The following is an 18,255-nucleotide window of genomic DNA, read 5'->3' as shown; positions in this document are numbered from 1 at the left end:
GGGAGGGGTCCGGCCACCCTGGAGATGATGGCCCTTCTGCTCCTGCAACCTGGGAATGCTCCGCCGGCTGCTGGCTTCCTTCCCCGGGTGCCCAGGAAGGGCAGGCGCCCTAGCGAGAGTCCTCCTTGCTAGAGTGACCCGGCAACGCCAGGGGGGCTTGGGGTGGGGTGCGGAGGAAGCGAGCCCCTGCCTGGCCAGGCCTCCTCCCAGGGCTGGAGCTCCACGGGGGGTGCAAAGGGGCAACATCCTGGCCTGGCATCAATAACTGTATGGGGGGGATAGCTGGTTCCAATAGCTGGATATCAGTAACTATCGTGCAGGAGAACAAATTTTAGGTAGATCCGTAGTCGCGACGGTCTGAAGCGTCCGGCCGAAGCCTGAGCCCGGGGGATCCTGAAGAGCATCCCAGTTTCCTGCGAGGGAAGCGCGTTCTCGCCCATGCCGGGCACTGGCCGGCGTCTTCCTTGGCCTGACTCCGACTTTGTTGTGCCTCGACCCAATGCAGCCGCCTCCCTGGCGCTCTCCGAGGTGGGGCCGCGGGGCAAGAGGTCTTCCGCGCCCCCTCGCTGGGCAGGCTCCGCCGCCCGCCCCGTCCTTCCCGAGGCACGGGGGCTGTCCTTCCCTGAAAACTACAGTTCCCGAGATGCCTTGCGTGGCCAGCGGCCCCCCGGCCAATGGGCTCCTCGGGTGGCGCCAGCGCCTCCAATGGGGGGAGCGAGGGCGGGGCTTTCTCCGCGGAGACTCCCGCTGCTGCTGCTGCTGCTGCTGCCGCCCGGCCGTCGGGGGGATGAGCCGGAGGCGGAGGCGGAGTGCGGGCAGCGGGGCCCGGGGCGGTGAGCGGCGGGGCGGGAGGTTGGGATGTCCGTGTCCAGCTGCTGCTGGCGTCTCCTCCTCCGGCACGTGGCCGGCCTCGATCCCCGGCCGCGGGCTCCTACTCGCCGGGGGGCACGTGTCCGTGGGGGGTGGCCGCCAGGCGGCCTGTCCGCTGAGCTGGGCGCGGGCCCCCTCCTCGGAACCGCCTCCCCCTTTCTCCGGGGGCTTTCCCGGCGAGATGCTCCCCGGCGCCCCCCTGCCCGCCCCCCTGCCCGCCCCCCCCCCCACCCGTCGCAGGCTCACCGGCCGCCCCCTCCCACCCTCCCTCCCTCCGTAGGCGCGGAGCTCGGCGGCGGCGCGAAACAGGAGAAGCGGCTGCGGATCCACCGGGCCCTGGCGCGGGACCCCGTCGACGTGGCGGTGCTGCGGGCGGAGGCGCTGAGCCCGGGGGGGCTCCTGACCGACGAGCTCCGCCGCAAGGTGTGGCCCAAGCTGCTGGGCGTCAACGCTTGCCGCCTCCCGCCCAAGCCAGGTGCGCTCCCGCCCACCCCGGGAGAGCGGGTCTCTCTGCTTGCCGGTGGGGAGTCATCCGGCCTGGGTTGGGCTGGTTTGGCCACTCCTTGGAGCAATTATAGGCTCTCTCTGCCCCACTTGGGGCTGAGCTGAAGGGGGTCAGTGGCTTCCACAGTCCCTTGCCCCTTTCTGGGAAGCCTCCCCCCTGCAAGGCATGGTATTGGGGGGAGGGGGGCTCTTGTCCCAAGCTGGAGGCTGCTTGCCCGGCCCAGGTGCAAGCGGAGGCTCAGGAACAAGCCCCTGGCCGAGGACCCCCACCCACCCACAGCCAGTTCTCGCCCACATCCTTTCTCCCCCAGGGCGGGATGTGCGCCAGAACCACAAGGATTATAACCAGGTCCTCCTGGATGTGTGTCGTTCCTCACGCCGCTTCCCCCCAGGTGAGCTGGACACGCTCTGCTTCCCCCCCCCCCACGCACACACACAGGCCTGAGGCCCCTGGGAGGAGATGCAGAGGGCCTTGGACTGTTCAGCCCCAAGAAGAGGGGGGAGAGGACAGGAGGACGTGAAGGGTGGTCCCTTGGAGAAGGGCAGGGGGATATCCCCTCTTGGCAGGAGAGAGGACCTGCAGACATGGGTTTAAAGGACGTGGAGAACAATATCGATACCAGGGAAAACATTTCTACAGTCAGAGTAGTTCAACCTCTGAGTCACAGGGAGGACAAGCAGCCTGGAGGAGAGCAAAGACGGGGCTCAGCTCCCTCGGGAAACAGGCCAGGGGCACAGGAGGGCCCCGGGAGACCCAAGGCCACCTCCCGTCTCGGCCAGGACCCTTGGGCCGGCCACTGGGTTTCCCTCACAGGCTTATAGAGAGATGGACACGCGTGCAGCCCCAGAATCCTTGGAGGCAGGGTGGATGTGCGGGAGTTATCAGTGTGACGGTTTGTCTCTGTGCCGTGCAAAGAGCACCTCTGAACGCAAAGAGCACCTCTGAATGCTGATCCAGCAGGCTGGCCCCGGCCCCGGCCCCGGCCCCGGCCCCTCTCTCCAAGCGGCGTTCTTCTGGCTGGGCATGGCCCTGGTGCTGGGAGAGGAGGGGGCAGATCGCAAGTGGGAGTGTGACCGGGGCCGCCTGCGTCTCTCCTGCTGCAGGCATGCGTGCAGAGCAGCGGCAGATCCTGCAGGAGCAGCTGGTTGACGTCATCCTGTGCGTCCTGAGAGCCCATCCGGAGCTGCACTATTACCAGGGGTACCACGACGTGGCCGTGACTCTGCTGCTCGTGGCCGGGGAGCGCATGGCCATTGCTCTGCTGGAGAGGCTGTCCACGCTCCACCTCAGGTGTTTCCTGGAAAGAAACTCCACACTGATATTTCCCTGCCTCACTGGGGGTCTTGGGGGGGGCGGAGGGAAACTCCTACATGATCCGGGGCTGGCCCTCGCTGCGGACAGGCAGGACGCTAGGAAGATGGGAGGTTCGTTGTCCGTGGGCATAAGTGGCTAGCTCTTTCCTCGGTCACATGATCTGCTGGTTTTTAGGCTATGCAATACAGCCATGAAAAGAAATCATATATAATATAGTATACATGTTTGGTTAGCGTCATTCCTTCATCATCCGTAAACTAGTCTCCGTGATTATTACCCTTTTTAAAAAAGGTCACCCTTTCATGATGATAATATATACATAATTCCCAGGAAGGTAAATGATGGTGATTAGATCTTCTGTTTAATGACCTGGTTCAGTAGCCCCACAGCGGGGCAAATAAAATTGGCTTGTAGGATTTGTGTCGTGTGGAATCATAGTTCAGAGAGCCGGAGGGGCCCGTTTCTTCTTTGGAAAGAAACCGCCATTAAAAAGGATCTAGGCAGGCAAACTCTAGGTGAGTCATTCCCTGCCCGACAGGTACAGAAGAACTTCAGGGGAGCCCTACTGGGCCAGACCAGAGATCCCATCTAGTCCAGCATCCAGCTCCTCCGGAGGGCCAACAGCAGGGCAGAGAGGCCGAGGCCTTCCCCTGAGGTTACATCCTGGCTCGGATTCAGAGGATTAGTGACCCCTGAACCACTGTGGCCAGGAACTGATCCTCCATGAATCTGTCTAACCGCTTTCAAGCTGTTGATCCCTGTGGCCATCCCATCCTTGCATACTCTGGCAGCCAGTCCCACCTCTGAATCCCTCTCGGCCCATCGGCCTTGTAGGATCCTCTTGCATTCAGGCATTTGGGAGGCCAGACTGGTCACTCCGAAAGACAAATGTTCCGGCTTCCTAGGCGTCTCGGACGTGGCAAGCGTGATACGTGAGGCAGGGCCAAAGGTAGCCACGAGGGTTTGTCAAGGGGGGGGGAGATCTCCGGGGGGAGGGGCACTACCTCCCTGCTTGGGCAAGAGGCTTCCTGCTGGGCCTGGAGCTGCAGACGGAGGCAGGCTCCCTTCACGTGGGCCGCAGCCTTGTGGGGAGCCAGGGTCCTGGGTGCGAGGTGATGCGTCATTTCCTCCTACCTCTCCTAGGGACTTCATGGACCCCACCATGGACAGCACCAAGCACATCCTCAACTACCTGATGCCGCTCCTGCAGCAGGAGAGCCCCCGCCTCCACGACTTCATGCTGAGGTACCCCTTGAACGTGATGGGGGGGCATGACTACATCGAGGGTCCCCAACGTGTCACCCATGGGAGCCACCGTGCCTACTGACACCCCCCTTGGGGCCATCGGAGAGGGGCTCGCACACAGCAAAGCTCCTGATTGGCTAATGAAGGTCTGGTCAGCTGTGCAGGTTCACAATCAGAGGGTCCCCTGGCGGCTCCCTCTGCAGCGTTCACTTCATTCTCTCTCCCGGGGGATTTCTGAAATCCCCCCTCTTCTCCTTGGCACTTTGGCTTCCGCTACGATTGGCTCCGCCCCCTGTGGCAGCCATTTTGGAGTTGCCAGGTAGGAATCTCAAAGGTGCCCACAGGCTCCAAATGGTTGGGGGCCCCAGTAAGCGGCCCCTGCCAAGGAGTGGCCGTGATAGTCTGTTGGAGCCAACGGAAAGAAGGCTCTGCCGGCCCTGAAGGACTGCCCCCTCTTCATTTCCACACTGATTCGTTTGCAGTATTTATAGTCTGCCCTTCCCACTGCGACTCGAGGCAGGCAGAGGACGCAGACGAGGTCAAAGCAATCCGTAGCAGGAGGTGTCTAATGAGCCAGGTATTTAGGTGAACGTGGAATGCGGCATGCTGTGTGACACAATGCAGAAAGTATTATGTAAGTATGCAAGCTAGGAGCAAACACAACATACAAACTTTGCATATCTTCCTGATCCGTCTCATTCCCATGGAGCTCTGATGCAGCTGGCTGGCCCTGGCTCACCCGGTCCTGCCACATGTGGGAAGCCAAGCTACCCTGGCCGGGGCTTGGGCGGGAGACCAACAACCCATTAGGGTCGCCCTGCAGAGCCGCCTCTGAACAGCGCCTGCCTTGGGAACCCTACAAGGTCGCCAAAAGTTGGCTTCAGCCTGGAGGTCCCTTTTCACCAGCATGACCTTGATAAAAGCCCCTCCTGGACAGTTCCGTTTTGCATCATTGGCAGAAGCTCATCACACAGGCCGTTCCAGGACATGAACTTTGTCCGATAAGCAGCTGTGGATCTACGAACTCACTCAAGCCAAAGAGTCTAGTAATGGGGGGGGGGGTGTATGGGGGGGGATCAGGGGAGTTCAGGCTTGACTGTGTGGAGGGCGGAGGGGAAATTGGCAGCTTCTCATGAGTGGCCCCTTATTTTGCAGAGCGGAAGTGGGGACGATCTTTGCCCTGAGCTGGCTGATCACCTGGTATGGCCACGTCCTGTCCCCCTCCCACCACATCCTGCGCCTGTATGACTTCTTCCTGGCCTCCCACCCCCTCATGGCAGTCTACTTTGCCACAGTGGTACGGCAGAGAGTGGGCCGCGGGGGGGGGGGGTGCTGTCTACAGATGGGGTGGGTGCATGTGTAGGGCTGTTTGGTGGGCTTGTGCTCATTTCAGTACAGGATCCAGGTTACCCTCTGGAGCAGTGGTTCTCAGCCTGGGGGTTGGGACCCCTTTGGGGGTCGAACGACCCTTTCACAGGGGTCGCGGCAGGGCGAGCAGCCCTTTTCTCCACGGGGATCCCAAAGTGGCCGACCGCTCCTCTTCCTTTTCATCCACACAACAGCCTTGTGGGGTAGATCGAGAGAGCGTTCGTCTGTCTGGAGCAGCGGAAAGACCGAAATCGGCAGGGTGGGAAAAGAGGCAGAACTGAAACCCAGGGGAAAAAAACAATTTATATTCAGTCATGAACTGTGGATCTTCACACCATTGGTCAGTTTTGTTTTAATTTCCGTGAAAGAACCCTGGCCTCATTTCATGGCTGTGGGTCACCACAACAAGAGGAACTGTATGAACGGCTTGCGGCATTAGGGAGGTGCAGAAGCCCTAGCCTGGAGGGTGCCACCTTTTAAAAGGAAAAGAGCGAGGACTCAGCGGTGGGGGGAGGGGGCCGCGGAGAGGAAAAGAGGCCGCAGTCCTAAGTATCCCTCCCCCCAGGTTGTCCTGTACCGGGAAGAGGAGGTGCTGGCGTGTGACTGTGACCTGGCCAGCGTCCACCAGCTCTTGTCCCACATCCCTCCAGACCTTCCTTACGAGAGTCTCATCGCTCGAGCCCACCAGCTCTTCCAGCAGCTGCCCCCCACTGAGCTGGCTAAAAAGGCAGCACTTCAGCACCACAAGAGGTGAGAGGGGGTGGGGGTGATCCAGCCCCCAAGGAGAGCAGGGAGGGAGGAGGAGGGGCAGAAGTCCCATCCCCCCCCCAACTCCATCTGAGGCTGTTTTTGTCCCTCACCTTTCTGCCTGGCAGAGCTCAAGGCTGCTTGCAAGGAGAGGAAGAGACCAGGCGGAGAGGAGACAGGATTGCTGTCTTTAAGTATCTGAGAGCAGGGAGCGGTTCTTGTGGGCAGGAGGACAATATCGGCTAGATCTCAGGAAGAAATTGCTCACTGTCATAGTGCAGCCATGGACTGGGCTGCCTCAGGGCATGAAATTGGGGTCACTGTGGGTGGGCAGGTAGTTCCTGCATTGTGCAACGGGTTGGACTAGATGACCCTGGAGGTCCCTTCCTCTCTATGATCTTATGATCCCGCATGGAGCAGGGGATCGAGCTAGATGGCCTGTATGACCCCTGTGATACTAGGTGCGCTCCGAGAGCTTTCCAACATTTCCGGTAATCTCTTTCTCTCCCCCCCCCCCAAACCAGCATTGCCATCGGCTCTTTCTTGGACTTCCAGCAGGCGGCCTCCTGCCAGCGCCCAGATGAGGTCCTCAGGCGGCAGCAGCAGCAGCGGGAGCATTTGGGACCCGGCAGGACCAAGACGGACCCGCTCCGTCCCCCCATGGAACACAGCCCTCTGGTGAAGGCAGCCGTCTGGGGCCTCACGGCCACCCTGGGGGCAGCCGCGCTGGCCGTCACGCAGACCGCCCTGGAGTGGGCCCCCGAATTCCTCCTGCAGCTCTTCTAGCACAAGCTGGGCAAGACGTCTGCCGTGAACGAACCACGCAGCTCTTGCCCTGGAGCCCAGAACGCTCTGATGGACGCGGGTGGCCGAATCCCAGGCCCTCAGCCCCGTCTGGCCCTGCTTACCAAGGCCTGCAGGCTCCCTGCCCACCTCTGCTCCCGCCCGTGTGTGGCCTGGTGAGCCGCTTACCTGACCGTGCCCAGAAGAGCCAAGGGTCACAGGCAGCTTCCTCCTGGGAGGGGTCTTGAGGCCTGCTGGTGCCCCACCAGAGGAAGCTTCATGGGAGCACTGGCCCGGGCCTGAGGGGGGGCGAGGGGGAGTGTCCTGCTCACCTCAGGGCTGCTTGGCCAGAGGGTGAGCTCAGGGACATCTCCCCACCTTCTGGGTGCTGCATCGCCTTTCCCTTCTCCTTCCGCCCTCCGTCCGCAGAGCTCGGCTGTCTGTGCCTTTATCAGAGTCTCTGCGGGGTCCTGTCTTCCCTGATCACAGACTGATGGTTTTCCTTCCTTCCTTCCTTAACTTATGCCCCACTTTTCTCACCCAGGAGGGGCCCATAGAGTGTCGACCCTTCCCCCGCCCTCCATCCTGTCCTCAAGGCAAGGGCTCATAGGAGGCCTGTGCTGGACTGCGTTGAAGTTTTAGAGAGAAGGACAAGGAGCAGTGGGCTCAAATTAGAGGAAGGGAGGCTCCACAAATATTTTAGAGAGCATTTGATGGCGGTCAGGGCTGTTCATGGTTGGAGTCAGCCGCCTTGCAGGGCAGTGGAGTCCCCTTTTTTTGGAAGTTTTTAGGAGGAGATGGGGCGAGCCCCGTCAGCAGGGTGTGTGTTTTAAAATCTCCGAGAAAGTGGGGGTTGGACTGGGTGGCCCTTGGGGGTGATTCTGAGTCAGGCAGCCCTGTGAGGCAGGTCAGGCTGAGCACACATGACTGGTCCCAACACACCTAGCAAGTTTCCACTGCAGAGTTTGGATCTGAACCTCGGCCTTCCGGATCCTGTCCGCTGTCCCTGCCTCCCCCCCCCCTGGGGCAAGCAGCCCCCCAGCCAGCATCTGTACCGGGAGACTCCAAGGGGGGCTTACGCAGGCCAAGGAAGTCTGCCTCTCTACAACCCTCCCCTCCCGTCTGTCTCCTCAGCCCGCCCCTGAACTCTCCGGCGTTCAGGCAAAGCAGGGACGGAACATGTGAAGGTCCAGGGTCTGTATCCATCGATCTTTATTCAGAAAAGGCAGGCTCACCGCCACGGCATGGGGGCAAATAGCGGGGCTCTTCCTGCACTGGCCGAGGTGCCTTGCAGAGCAGGGCCAGGCTGTGCTGTGGCTTTTTTAGGCTGCCCACTCCCGAGTGGCTTTCCCGGGTCCTGAGGAGACCTCTTTGTGGCTGAGAAGGCCAGAGGGGTGACTTAGGATGCTTTGGGCTGATCCTGCGTTGAGTTGGACTAGATGGCCTGTTTGGCCCGTTCCAACTCTATGATTCTATGTGATGTGGCGGGGGGGGGGGAGCAGTTGCCATCCCTGAGTTGGCCCAGTGGGCGGGGAGTGGGGTGAGGCCAGCCCAGGTGGGCTGGCCCCTCCTGAACGCACCTGCTTAACTGACAATCGTCCCGCCCTGGAGGGACACAGCTGTGGGCTCCCGATGGACTGGTGTGCAGCAAATCCGGGAGGAGAGCAGTCCCCCCCAGGCCCCCCCCACCTGCCAGGCTCTCCCCCCTTCCCAGCTGTGCTTCCATGGCAAAAATGGACATCTTTGTTGGTTGGGTTTCAGGAGGCTTGTGAGGCAGCCTAGCCGGAAATAAATGCCTTTGACCTGCATCTCCTTCTCTCCTGAAGAATGTCCTTATGGTTTTCCTCCGCAGGAGTAGGGGGGAAGTGAAAGGGCTACATCCCCCGGTTTCCTCTCCCAGAAGCCCTGGTTTGTGTGTGTGTGTGTGTGTGTGTGTGTGTCTATGGGGGGGTCTCCAGTCTGGGTGGATGGGGGGGGCTAGTCAATGGGCCGGAAGGTGAGCAGAGGGGGCTTCTCTGGCATGAGGATGAAGCCAAAAACGGTTTTAATGTCTGCCTTGGAAACGGTGTCAATTTTGAAGTTCCGCAGCATCTGGAAGGACAAACACAGGGGAGGGGAGTTCAGGGCTGGGGGGGGGGCTGCCTGGTGGATGGGGCCCTCCTCCCCGTTCTTGCTGTGAAAGCGCTTTGTGTTCTGCAAGGGCAGAGAGCGCAGCCCATGTCCTGCCAAGCGAGGGAGAAGCCCAGTGGCAAAGGCTAGGCCACACGCTCCTGTGCCGTCTGCACCCCTCGCTGAGGCAGCCCCGGCTGGCCCCGAAGAGGGCTCCCTCCCCCCCTCCCTCCCCGCGGACTCACATGGAAGAGGAAGAGCGTCATCTCTGCTTCGGCCAAGCGCCGCCCTATGCACTGGCGGGCCCCAAAGCCGAAGGCCAGCGCCTTGAAGTTGTTGTCCTCCTTGCCCAGCCAGCGCCGGGGGTTGTAGACCTCTGGGTCCCGGAAGACTTCCTGGCTGCGGCCCATCGCGTAGAGCCCCACCTGGCACAGCGTCTGGCAGCGGGGAGGGGCAAGGGGGAGAGGGTGTGTTCTCTGTCCCCAGAGCTGGCTGCCTCTTGGCTCCTGGAGCTGCATGCAGGGACTCCAGGGTGTTCCCCGGCGGAACTGGCACGCCTGTGCCCTCCGAGGCAGAGAGGCAGGCCTGGCCCTTCCGGGGGTGGGGTGGGGGTCATGCCAGCCAAGGAATACTTACTCCAGCGGGCACACAGTAATTCTGAATCACCACGTCTTGCGTTGGATAGCGCTGGACGGTGATGCCCACGGGGTAGAGCCTGCAACAGAAACAGAAGCCCTGGGCTACTTCTCCCAGTCCTTGCAGTAGGGAGTTGGGGGAGCCGGCTTCTGGTCAGCTACTCGCAAGAAGTGGTAACAGGGAGGCTGCTCCGTCCCAGCGCTTGAGGCAGGCAAAGGCTTTTCCCTGCAGCCAGCCCAGACCCCTCCCCTCCTAATCCCAGAAAGGTGCATCTGATGTCCCGGAGGGCTCCTGCACAGACGGCTCTTTGCATCTGGGGCTAGAGCTGGGGGGAAGCCCGTGGTCAGGGGGGCTCCTGGGAACCAGGGGCAGGAAGCTGAGGCAAGAAAAGGAGGTCCAGAGAGCAGACATGTGGAGAAACAGCAGACCTTTGCACCAAACGGCCTGCTGGGGGAGTTGCTCTTCAGAGGCCTTCAGCCAGTTGAGCGATGGAACGTGCCTTCAAAGTTACAGCCGGCTCATGGAGACCCTCCTCAAGGCCGGAGGGATCCAGAGTGGCTTGGCCTAGGCCTGCCTCTGCGTAGCAACCCTGGGCTTGCTTGGTGGTCTCCCTGCCGAGATGCTGAGATCTGGTAGCACATGTTGATCATGTCCCCAACTTTCCTGTGGCTTCATGCAAGGTTCAGCTCTCAGGGAACTTTGACTGCATAAGGTTAACTTGAATCTTTGGCAGTTAATGGAAACAGTTCCAGAAACATCAGGGTGACGGGCATCTCGCTTTAGAAAAGGGAACAGGAACACCCAGCAGTGCTTCCTTAGAGGCACCTGCTTGATTCTCTCATGTGCAGAAGCTGATCGTATCAGGCATAGTTAAGAACCAGCCACTTATTCAGGTCACTGTCTCGTGATTAAGACAGAAGAGATGTAGAGCAAGGGTGGGCAAACTGCAGCCCTCCAGATGTCCACGGACTACAATTCCCATGAGCCCCTGCCAGCGAATGCTGGCAGTGGCTCATGGGAATTGCAGTCCGTGGACATCTGGAGGGCTGCAGTTTGCTCACCCCTGATGTAGAGTAAGATAAGGTATTTCTCTGCAAAACCCCATAGCGGTCAGAGGCAAATCACATTTCTCTTGAAGATGGCCATCTCAGAACATTTCTTTGTGTGTCTCACTTGGGCTTATTAATGTTTCGATTTATATCCCCAGCAAGCGGGCTCACGGCGGGTCACACTGAAAACCCCAGTAAAATATACAATATTGTCCCATTAAAGCACCCATTAAAAAACCCCTATGATGGCCCAATTCAAATCCCATTGTGCTAGCTAGCATCCGGTCTCAGGGGGACCCCAAGCACCGACCCCCCCCCCAGCAATGGTCGGCTACTGGGGGCTTCCAGTGCAGGTCTTCCTCCTCCTCCTCTGCCGGGGGGGGGGGTATCAGATCTTCCTGGGCTGGCCTCAACCACAGACCCCGCGGAAGGGGTTACTGCCACTTCAATCCAACCAGTGACCCACGTGACTCTACGGCTAAAAGCAGACAATAACCTGAACCTGGGTTTGCTTTAAAATACTGCTTACTACAATAGGATTAAGAAATGCCAGGAAGTCTTGATAATTTTAACACTCATACCAACAACAGCTCTAGGGTTAACTGCCACATGCATGTACTTTCTAACATCTGGCCTTTAAAAAAGGGAACTATTTCCTTTTTCCACAAAAGGGAATGTCTCTGGAGGGTCACAGCCTGGCTTGTTGGTCTTAGTTCAAGTGAACTTTGTATTCTCAGACTCTGAGGCGGAAAGGGGGGCTCTCCGGGTGGGGCTGGGGGCAAGCCAACCCTGAGGAGTTTCCGGGAGGAGCTGCAGAGTGTGATGCATCCCCCTTACCTGAGGGTCTCCTTGATGGTGGCCTTGAGGAGCGGCAGGGAGTTGAGAAGTTTGGAGAGCTCCTTGGGCCCCGGGGCCTCGGCTGCCTTGATCTCTTCCCGAAGGGCCGTCTGGACGTGGGGGTTGCGAGCCAGTTCAAAGAGCGTGAAGAGCAGGGGCATGGCTGTCTGGGAGGGGAGGGGAGGGGAGGGCGGCGTCAGTGTGTGACGTGCCCCAACTAGACCCCCCATGCTGGTTCCAGACTGGATCACGCCAGGCGAGCCCTGCTGGGTCAGACCAGGGAGGGTCCCTCTAGCCTCGCACAGTGGCCAGCCAGTTCCCCCGGACAGCCAGCCAGCCCCCTTTCCTTTCCCCATGGCCATGTGCTGAACTCACCGTGTCCACCCCACCAGCCGTGAACTCCGTCATGTTGGCCTTGATGGAGTCCAGAGGTAATTCGGCATTCAGAAGCAGTTCGGCCATGACCCCCGAGTACTTGCGGGGCTTCCCAAGGCAGAATTCCTGGTAGATGTTCTGGATGCACTTGTCGGCTGCAGAAGCAACGAGACGCCGGTCAGCTCCCCGCAGGGCTCAGGGGGGCTTCATTGCACGTCCTCTCAGCCTCCTGGCTGCCCTGATTCAAAGCAGGGGGCAGGGTAGGAAACAGCGCCATGGAAGAGCCTGCCGGCTTGAGAGAGCTGATAAAGGCAGCAATGCTCCCCCCACCCCCAATCAAATTACAGCAGAGTTGCAGCAACTTGGTAGGGTTTCCAGGGCAAGTGACAATCAGAGTGGTTTGCCGTGGCCGTACCTGCGTGGCCCCCTGGACTTCCTCCGTGTCTAACCAGGACCGACCCTGCTTAGCTGGCCCCTGTCCTCCCTGGGCTCCCCCCCCAAATGTCCAGGGCAGCCCCTCTCCCTCCTGCGCCAGGGCCCCACCCTCGGCCCCCGCCTCTCCCGCGTGGCCCCTGGAAGGGCTCCGGGGCTGACCGTGCTGGAAGATGGTGTCCCAGGCGTCCATGTGGTCGTGCCAGAGCCTGGGGTTGACCCAGCGCATGATGCCCGGCGGGAGGAAGAGCAGCGGCAGGGTGGTCTGCAGCATCGTCTCCAAGGCCTGGATGAAGCCCTGGGACTCCCGACTGGGCGTGTCCTCCAGAAGGCCCAGGCGCTCTCCGTAGAAGGCGTAGCTGCTGGCTGTGGGGGAGGGGGAGGCTCAGCAGGGCCAGGGGGCTGCATGCCGGCTGTTGGGCAGGGGGCCGCTCCCCACCCCAGCCCTCTGTCTCATGGGACTGTTGGACCCAGGGCTGCAGGGCACCAGCAGTGGGTCAGGGTCCCACATGGACCCCTCCCAGAGGCTCCCCTCTGTCCTGGGGTCACAGCTGAGCAGACCGGAAGCCCAGGCCTGTCCCCGCCATGGGAGAGGGGGTGGGCCAGGCAGTGGTGTCATGTGGTAGTTGAAGAGGAAGAGGAAGAAGAAGAAGAGTAATTTCAAAGCAACTCCCAGTCTCCTCTCCTCACCACAGACACCCTGTGAGGCAGCTGGGGCTGGGAGAGCTCTGAGAGAACTGAGACTGGTCTCCACGGTCACCCAGCTGGCTGCACGTGTGGCAGGAGGAGTGGGGAATTGAACACATCCCCTGCTTAGTCGGCTGCCCTGACTCCCAACCCCAGGCTAGTCACGTGTGGCCATCCCGTGAGGCTTTCTAGGCCAGAGACATCCAGAGGGGTCTGGCCCCCGCCTGCCTCTTGACAGCCACCTGGGCTTCCCCAGCAGTCTCTACTGACAGGATCTTATGAGATCTGACTAGCCTGGCCTAGGCCAGCCCAGAGGCAGAAGAGGCAGCAAGAAAGAGTCCAGGGCTTTGCCCTGGGGGGCATCCCATCTCCAAGTGCCCCCCCTGCAAAGCTGACAGCTACTCCCCCCCCACAGGCCTTGGGTCTGGGATGGCCTGCACTGGAGGAGGGGCGCTCTCAGCACTGGCCTACCTTCCAAGGTGAAGCGGAAGAGGTCATGGTGAAGGTCAACCGTGAGCAGGCGCCTCGTGTTCTTCCTCACCCGCCGGTGCATGAAGTCGACAAAGTCCTCTGCCACGGTGTTGAGGAAGGGCAGGAATTTGAGGGTGCCCGCGGGGCTGATCACCTCCTTGTTGAGGACCAGCCGGTCGGCACGCCAGTCTTCCCCGTTCCTGCACAAGGGCAGCCCCGGAGTGAGGGGAGGCCCCGGGTGCCCCAGCCCCACTGCCAGCACCCCTTTCTACCCCCTGGGCTGTCTTGGCCTCCCTCCTGGAGTTTTCCAGAGCCCGGGGATCGGAGATCCCTTCTTAACGGGAAGTGCCCGGGCTGAAGTGGAGGCCTCTGGGGGGGTGGGGGGTGCCATTGAGACAGAAAAAAGGAAAGGAAATGTTGAACTTTTTCTGGGTGGTGGTAAAGGCACCGAAACAGAACTCCACCTAGAGACTGGGGCCGCGGTCCGGAGGCTGAAGTTGGAAAAGCCGAAGCCCTGTCCAGACATGGCGGAGACAGCACAGGTCTCAAAGGCTGGTGCTCCGGGAGGGGGGGATTGGGCCCACTGCTGCTGGGGGAGAGGAGGTGGTGTGGCTGGTGCCCCTGACCCACCTGGGTGCTCGTGGGCCCAGCGCTGCTGCCAGAGTGCTTTCTCTTGGCGGCATTTGGGTTCTGCCACCTCCTTCTTTTCGGGCCGTGCTAGTCCACCCTTTGGTAACCCCACAGGGGGAGGGTCCAGGAGCAGCACTTTTGTGAGTCATGCCTCACTTCCGCAGATGGACTACTGTAAGATGCTTTACATGGGGCTGCCTTTGGAGACACCCCAGAAACTGCATCAGGTTCAGAAAGCAGAGAGCCCGGTTAATGGTCCAGGGCTGGCCAATGGGGATGCATCTTGCCTCTGTTCAAGCCCTCCTTTAATTGCCTGTTAGTTTCCAGGTTCAATTCAAGGAGCTGGCTGTGACTTGTGAGCTATAAAACCCACATTTTGAAGGGCCATCTTTCGCGGTATGCCAGCCTATGCTCCTCAACGTGCCATCTTCTCATTGGTCCCCTGTGTCAGGTGATACTGAGAAGAAGCCATTCCCACGGTAGAGTAGCCCTCATCTTTCGGAAGGGGGGCTCCCTAAGTAGGTGGGGGTGCCATCTTGAGAAGTTTCTGGGAGGTCTCGTAAAACCTTTTTATTTGCAAGGACCCATCAGGGTGTTTTGGCTGCAGGCATTCCTTTCCGGAAGGTGGGATTGTTTTTTTTTTTTTAATGTATTATGGATAGTTTTTTGACTGTAAACCCCAAAGCAGGGAGTCAGTGTGGTCAGAAAGAGACAGAATCATAGAGTCAGAAGGGACCTCCAAGGTCATCTAGTCCAGCCCCCTACACAATACAGGAACTCACAACTACCTGCCCACCCGCAGTGACCCCAATTTCATGCCCAAGCATTCTCCACAAACACACCAAAAATCTCCAGGATCCAGCCTGGCCTGGAGGAGATTCACCTCCCATCCCACAGGGGTGACCAGCAATTACCTGGGTATGCCACGAAGGGCCACAAGAGACAAACCCTGGCACATCCCTTCCTGCCCACCCACTCACCACCTGCCTGAGTTCATAAAACCAGCATTTCTATCTAGCCTCTGCTTAAAAACGTGCAAAGAAGGAGAACCCACCACCTCCCGAGGAAGCTTGTTCCACTGAGGAACCGCTCTAACTGTCAGGGACTTCTTCCAGATGTTTAGCCCAAAATTCCTTTTCATTCATTTCAACTCCTTGGTTCTGGTCTGACTACAGAAAGCAACTCTGCTCCATCTTCTATCTGGCAGCCCTTCAACTATTTGACGATGGCTATGAGTCGTCTCCTCTCCTTCTCACACGTAGTGTGCCAAGGCAAGTCTCTCCCCTCCTAGTGATACGTTTGATACCTAAATGCAGAACTTTACATTTATAAGAAAATAAAAATCTAGATTGGCTAATGCGTAAGAGTTTGACATTTATCAGTATTGATATTCATTTTATCCATTTCAGCCCAGTTTCCCAGCCTGATTCTGTCTTCTGGCATGTTGGCCACCCCTCTGCAATCTAAGGCCATGGCAAAGGAGGCCCCGCTAAGTCGGGTCCTGCATGTCCTCACTCACAAGAGGAAGACGCCGCATTTGTGGTTCCGCAGCACCCGGTGGGCAATCCAGGAATCGATGCCCATCCGGCGGGGGTAGGTCCCCTCCGAGTGGAAGAGCTGGGCCGCGTCCCGGGGCAGGAGGACGTTGACGCTGCTGTGGGTGCCCACCGTTTCCCTGCCAAAGAAAGAGCACGCCGGTTGCCCAACCTGGATTGGGGAATCCCTGGAGCATCGGGGAGAGGCCCGGCCCCCCTGCCGCCCCCCCCCTCCCGCCCGCGGGCCCTGACCGGTAGATGGGTCCGAGGCGCTGGAAGTTGCGCTGCATGATGAGGTGCAGGTGCGGGAAGCTGTTGGCCCTCCAGAAGCGGAAGAGCTGCAGCCAGGCGTTGGGGCCGCTGCGCGGAATGGCCTCGAAGGGCAGCACCCGCGACGGCCTCGCCTCGGCCGCCACCGACGGGGCCCCCGCGCGGCACGCCGGCCCGGCCCACACGGAGCGGCACAGGAGGAGGCGGCGGCACGACGGCGCCCCACGGGCACTCACGCGGCTGCCCGCGCCCATCGCCCCGCCGGCCCTCCGCCCGCCCTCTGCCCGGCGCCCCGACGACGACGACGCTTCTTATGGCGCGGCCGCCCCGCCCCCCCCCCGCCCCCCGCCGGGAAGACCATCCTCCTGGGATGCCGCCGCTGGGCGGGGGGCAGAGGGCAGCGCGGGGTGGCCGGGCGGCCTCGGTCCCCACGGAGGCTTCACTGGCCGCAAAGGTGAATTCTGCTTTTGCGCATCAGCTTTTGTGGGCCCGCAGAATTCCACCTGGTCGGTCTCAAAGGGTCTCCCGGGGGCTGTGAGAAGCTGGAGAAACTGCTGGAGCAGACAGGGTGGTCAGGAGGGGGCTGCCTGGATTTGGGGGCCTAGAACCCCCCTCCGCCCAAGCACCTGAGATCCAAACAGGGCATCACCCCTTTCATTTCCCATTTTGCTCTAGTCCCCTCTAAATGCGGTGAGCAAGAAGCAAAAGGAAGTGGATATTGGGGGGGGGGAGGCGATGCTGCTTTAATGGTGGGGATTCAGCCAGCCCCCCCCCCCCAGCAGTTGACTCCCTGCCCTCTCCCATCTCACTGCAGATTCTGGGGCCAGGGGCAGAAGGGGACTGCTGGCCCCTTAGGGTCAGTCTGCTCTCCAGGGCCTCAGGGTCAGGTCTATCCCACCACTTACTGACCGGTCCCTTTGGCTGCTGGGGATTGAGCCGGGGACCTTGTGCATGCCAGGCAGAGGCTCTACTCCTGAGCCACGTCCCTCCAGAAATGCACCAAGCCTCCTTCTGTGGAGTCAGACCTGTGCCCACTCGCTCGGTCTCGTCTTCCCAGATGGGCAGGGGCCCTGCAGGATCCCGGCCAGAGAGAGGAGCCCCCCTTGCCTGCCTCGTGGCCCTTGGAACAGCAGCTGAGAGGGTTGGGACTGGGGGGCTGCTGCGTGCCCAGCAGAGGCTGTGCTGGAAGAAGGGGTGTGGAAGCAGAAGATCAGGCCAGAATTACACTTTGCTGGTCTTCCAGGTGCCTCAAACTTGCTTCAGGGGCCCTTCCACTGAGCCGGGGCCCCTTCCCAGCCTCTGTCCCCAAAGACCCCCTCCCCCTCTGCTTTCCAAAAGAGATGCTGCATCAAAGCTCCCCAGGCGCTCCAGCTGCCCAGGAAGGGGGTGGGGTGGGGTGGGGTGGCTGAGCACAACTGAAGTGCTGAGTGGCCATGGGGGCCCCCCGCCTGTCCTTCTCCAAGGCTTCCCCTGGGCCCTGCTGCCCGTGTCTCCCTCCCTCCCTCGCAGGCACTCTGGAGCTGCTGTTGATGTTTGGGGGGCAAGCAAGGAAGGGGGGATTGGGGAAGGAGTGGGGGGGGCGGTGAGATCCAGTCCTCAGCAGAGCATGGGTGACGTCAGTCCCAGCTACACAATTTGTTCCTGCGGAGTTAAAAATAGCCCCAGAGCCCAGCGGGGCAAGGACGGGGGGGGGGGGGGGATGTGCATTGTTCCCTCTGATCTATTTCTAGCAGAGTGGAGGCAAGCTGGATGCCCGGGAGGGCCACGATCCTGCCCAGAGCCAGGCTACGGAAGGGACGGGCTTCTCATGGGTGGTGCCAAGGGATGGGCAGTAGGGTTGCCAGCCTCCAGATAGGGCCTGGAGATCTCCAGGAATGACAGCTGCGCTCCAGGCTGCACCTTTGGGGGGGGGGCAATCTTGATGGAAAGGCATCCCTGCCCCCCTCAGATCCTGTGCTCTCCGCTCCAGCCACTTCTCCAGGGTTTCCCAGCCCAGCGTTGGCAACCACAGAGCAGGGGTGCTTCTCAGCGAAGTCCGGGGTGCTTTTCAGCCCAGTGCTGCTGGGCAAGCGTGCAAGCGCAGGAAGGGGACCAAGGGGTTGGCATCCGGAGTCCCCTCTGCCCTTTTGTGGCCACAAAGCCATCTGAGTGGCTCTTGGGGGCCCAGCAGTTGAGCCCAAGGGGCCCAAAGGGACCCGCCCAGCCGGGGGCCATTTTGGGACAGGGAAACCACCCAAGGGGGAGGAGGCCGTGACCTCTCCCCCTCCAGAGTCCTGGGCAAGTCAGGGGATGCAACTGCTGGGAGAGGGTCCTCCTGGCCCACACCTGCCTGGGGGGGGGGTGGCAGCCCTGGGTTGGGAAAGGCCTGGGGGTTGGGGAGAGGCCTGAATGG

At 60.6% G+C, this 18,255-nt stretch overlaps 2 protein-coding genes across 6 annotated transcripts; one reads left to right on the top strand and one right to left on the bottom strand.

Annotated features, from left to right (window-relative positions):
* Positions 1 to 354: 354 nt before the first annotated feature.
* LOC143845260 (TBC1 domain family member 20-like) lies at positions 355 to 8,640 on the top strand. 5 transcript variants are annotated; one of them, XM_077353527.1, is made up of 8 exons: positions 355 to 833; positions 1,151 to 1,293; positions 1,686 to 1,766; positions 2,479 to 2,665; positions 3,833 to 3,934; positions 5,090 to 5,231; positions 5,868 to 6,052; positions 6,608 to 8,640. In XM_077353527.1, exons 1-8 carry the CDS (start codon positions 439 to 441, stop codon positions 6,729 to 6,731), a joined length of 1,359 nt encoding a protein of 452 aa, XP_077209642.1. In that variant the 5' UTR covers positions 355 to 438; the 3' UTR covers positions 6,732 to 8,640. The 5 variants fall into 5 exon arrangements, with proteins under 5 accessions (XP_077209642.1, XP_077209640.1, XP_077209643.1 ...); XM_077353525.1 differs by having other exon boundaries at positions 6,605 to 8,640; XM_077353523.1 differs by having other exon boundaries at positions 367 to 833; positions 6,574 to 8,640.
* On the bottom strand, positions 8,634 to 16,135 carry LOC143845258 (cytochrome P450 11B, mitochondrial-like). Its single transcript, XM_077353520.1, has 9 exons — positions 15,846 to 16,135; positions 15,578 to 15,733; positions 13,429 to 13,628; positions 12,433 to 12,636; positions 11,839 to 11,993; positions 11,464 to 11,630; positions 9,578 to 9,656; positions 9,187 to 9,378; positions 8,634 to 8,923 (listed from the first exon to the last, which is right to left on the bottom strand). The coding sequence occupies exons 1-9, from the start codon at positions 16,115 to 16,117 to the stop codon at positions 8,810 to 8,812; spliced, it is 1,539 nt and encodes a 512-aa protein (XP_077209635.1). The 5' UTR covers positions 16,118 to 16,135; the 3' UTR covers positions 8,634 to 8,809.
* Between the last annotated feature and the right edge of the window lie 2,120 nt (positions 16,136 to 18,255).

This window comes from Paroedura picta, chromosome 9 (assembly GCF_049243985.1).
Source record: "Paroedura picta isolate Pp20150507F chromosome 9, Ppicta_v3.0, whole genome shotgun sequence".
In the NCBI taxonomy this organism is placed as follows: Eukaryota; Metazoa; Chordata; class Lepidosauria; order Squamata; family Gekkonidae; genus Paroedura; species Paroedura picta.
Note: the sequence above shows the minus strand (reverse complement) of the source record. Positions and strands in the feature narration are given on the sequence as shown.

Excerpts from the sequence above, each read along its gene's own strand:
- LOC143845260 (XM_077353523.1), top strand. The coding sequence starts at position 439 with ATGCCGGGCACTGGCCGGCGTCTTCCTTGGCCTGACTCCGACTTTGTT. Across the intron at positions 3,935-5,089 it reads CTCCACGACTTCATGCTGAG|AGCGGAAGTGGGGACGATCT; the intron begins GTACCCCTTGAA and ends CTTATTTTGCAG. Across the intron at positions 6,053-6,573 it reads GCACTTCAGCACCACAAGAG|CATTGCCATCGGCTCTTTCT; the intron begins GTGAGAGGGGGT and ends CCCCCAAACCAG.
- LOC143845258 (XM_077353520.1), bottom strand. The coding sequence starts at position 16,117 with ATGGGCGCGGGCAGCCGCGTGAGTGCCCGTGGGGCGCCGTCGTGCCGC. Across the intron at positions 9,657-11,463 it reads ACCATCAAGGAGACCCTCAG|GCTCTACCCCGTGGGCATCA; the intron begins GTAAGGGGGATG and ends TTTCTGTTGCAG. Across the intron at positions 8,924-9,186 it reads TGACGCTCTTCCTCTTCCAT|ATGCTGCGGAACTTCAAAAT; the intron begins GTGAGTCCGCGG and ends TTGTCCTTCCAG.